This window comes from Hippocampus comes, unplaced genomic scaffold, assembly GCF_001891065.2.
Source record: "Hippocampus comes isolate QL1 unplaced genomic scaffold, H_comes_QL1_v1.1 scaffold412, whole genome shotgun sequence".
NCBI lineage: Eukaryota > Metazoa > Chordata > Actinopteri > Syngnathiformes > Syngnathidae > Hippocampus > Hippocampus comes.
In genome coordinates, this window is record NW_017805343.1 from 208,872 (window position 1) to 210,323 (window position 1,452).

A 1,452-nucleotide genomic window follows, 5' to 3' on the forward strand; every position below is an offset into this window, starting at 1 on the left:
AGCGTGTCCCGGAAAAGTGGTTAGGACTGCACGACTGTCCGTGTTTTATGTTATGTGTTGTGTTTATTATTTTACTTTATGTTAACTGTTTTGTTAAGCGCTTTGTTTCAGCTGCCGCTGTTGTGAAAGCGCAATATAAATCAGCATGTATTGTATTGTATTGTATTTTAAATGATCATGAAATGATTTGAATTTATATTTTAGCATTTTTTGCCCTTTAGGAGTTGAAGTTGTCCTTCAATTTCCTTTGGAAGTGTATGTAAATAGCCGATGAGGAATGTGAAAGATAAAATATCACATCGATGTCACATTGGCACCTTTCATATTGATGGACAAATATAGGTCATAAAAATAAAATCAATTGAGAGCGTGGGTCATCAGATTAATTGAGAAGGTTGTGAGTACGAATGTGCTTCGATGTACATGAAATAAGTTCAAAGGTCAAGAAAGGCATGTTAAGTGTGTCCATGTTCCACCTGCAGACAGAATCATTTAAAATGCAAATAGGACAAGATTGCTTCACATTAAAGAAATGAGTAAAATTTTCCCTTCATTTTCTTGTCTTTTCTTTCAGTGATGCACACGCTCAAAGTTTTCACAACATCGTCTTCTCAAATTGCAAAGCTACCAGAGTACTGGGAGGCCACATATGTTGACGGCATTCAGATTTTGCAGTTTGACAGCAACAGCAGGAAAACGAAAGCCAAACTGGACTGGGTGAACAAAATCACAGCAAAGGATCCATACTTCTGGGAGCGAGAGTACGAGAATAACATTGCCAATGAGCGGGTGTCCAAAGTCAACATTGAAATCGCGAAGGAGCGCTTCAACCACACTGCAGGTTAGTTTCCGTTCAACCTTCCGCTGGTAAAATGTATCGGATGTGCCCCGACTCATCAACACGCACATCACCGCTTGGCGTCTCACTGTTCATCGTTTGCGTGACACTTTCAGGAGTTCACTTGATCCAGAGGATAAATGGTTGTGAATGGGATGAGGAAACCGGTGAAGTGGATGGTTGGGAACACTACAGTTATGACAGCGAAGACTTCATCTCATTTGAGCCGAGAACAACGAGATGGATCGCGACGCAGCCACAAGCTTCCATGACAAAAAACAAGCTGGACCAAAACGACGGGTTGAATGAATACAAGAAGCATTCCCTTACTGAGATATGTCCTTTCCTCTTGAAGAATCATGTGAGCAATGGGCGGGACTTCCTGATGAGAACAGGTACATTTGTGTCATGTTCGCACACCTCCCCTAGGAAGGACACCGTCATTACAACATGCTCTCAAATGTATTTATTTTTTCCCCTCCATCTTTCATCTTCTCACTCGTTCGCTCCCTCTTTGCCGCTCGGTGGGCAGAGCTTCCCACAGTGTCTCTCCTCCAGAAGACGCCTTCCTCTCCGATCGCCTGCCACGCGAAAGGGTTCTCCCCCGCCCCCTA

The 1,452-nt window shown here is 43.0% G+C and overlaps 1 protein-coding gene across 1 annotated transcript in view; it reads left to right on the forward strand.

Annotated features, from left to right (window-relative positions):
- The window catches only part of LOC109516981 (major histocompatibility complex class I-related gene protein-like), an 8,257-nt gene that overhangs the window by 4,137 nt on the left and 2,668 nt on the right, over positions 1-1,452 (forward strand). Inside the window, exons 2-4 of the mRNA XM_019871831.1 lie at positions 575-841; positions 955-1,233; positions 1,371-1,444. Coding sequence (XP_019727390.1) covers positions 575-841; positions 955-1,233; positions 1,371-1,444 — 620 coding nt within the window. The remainder of the gene's footprint in view (positions 1-574; positions 842-954; positions 1,234-1,370; positions 1,445-1,452) is intronic.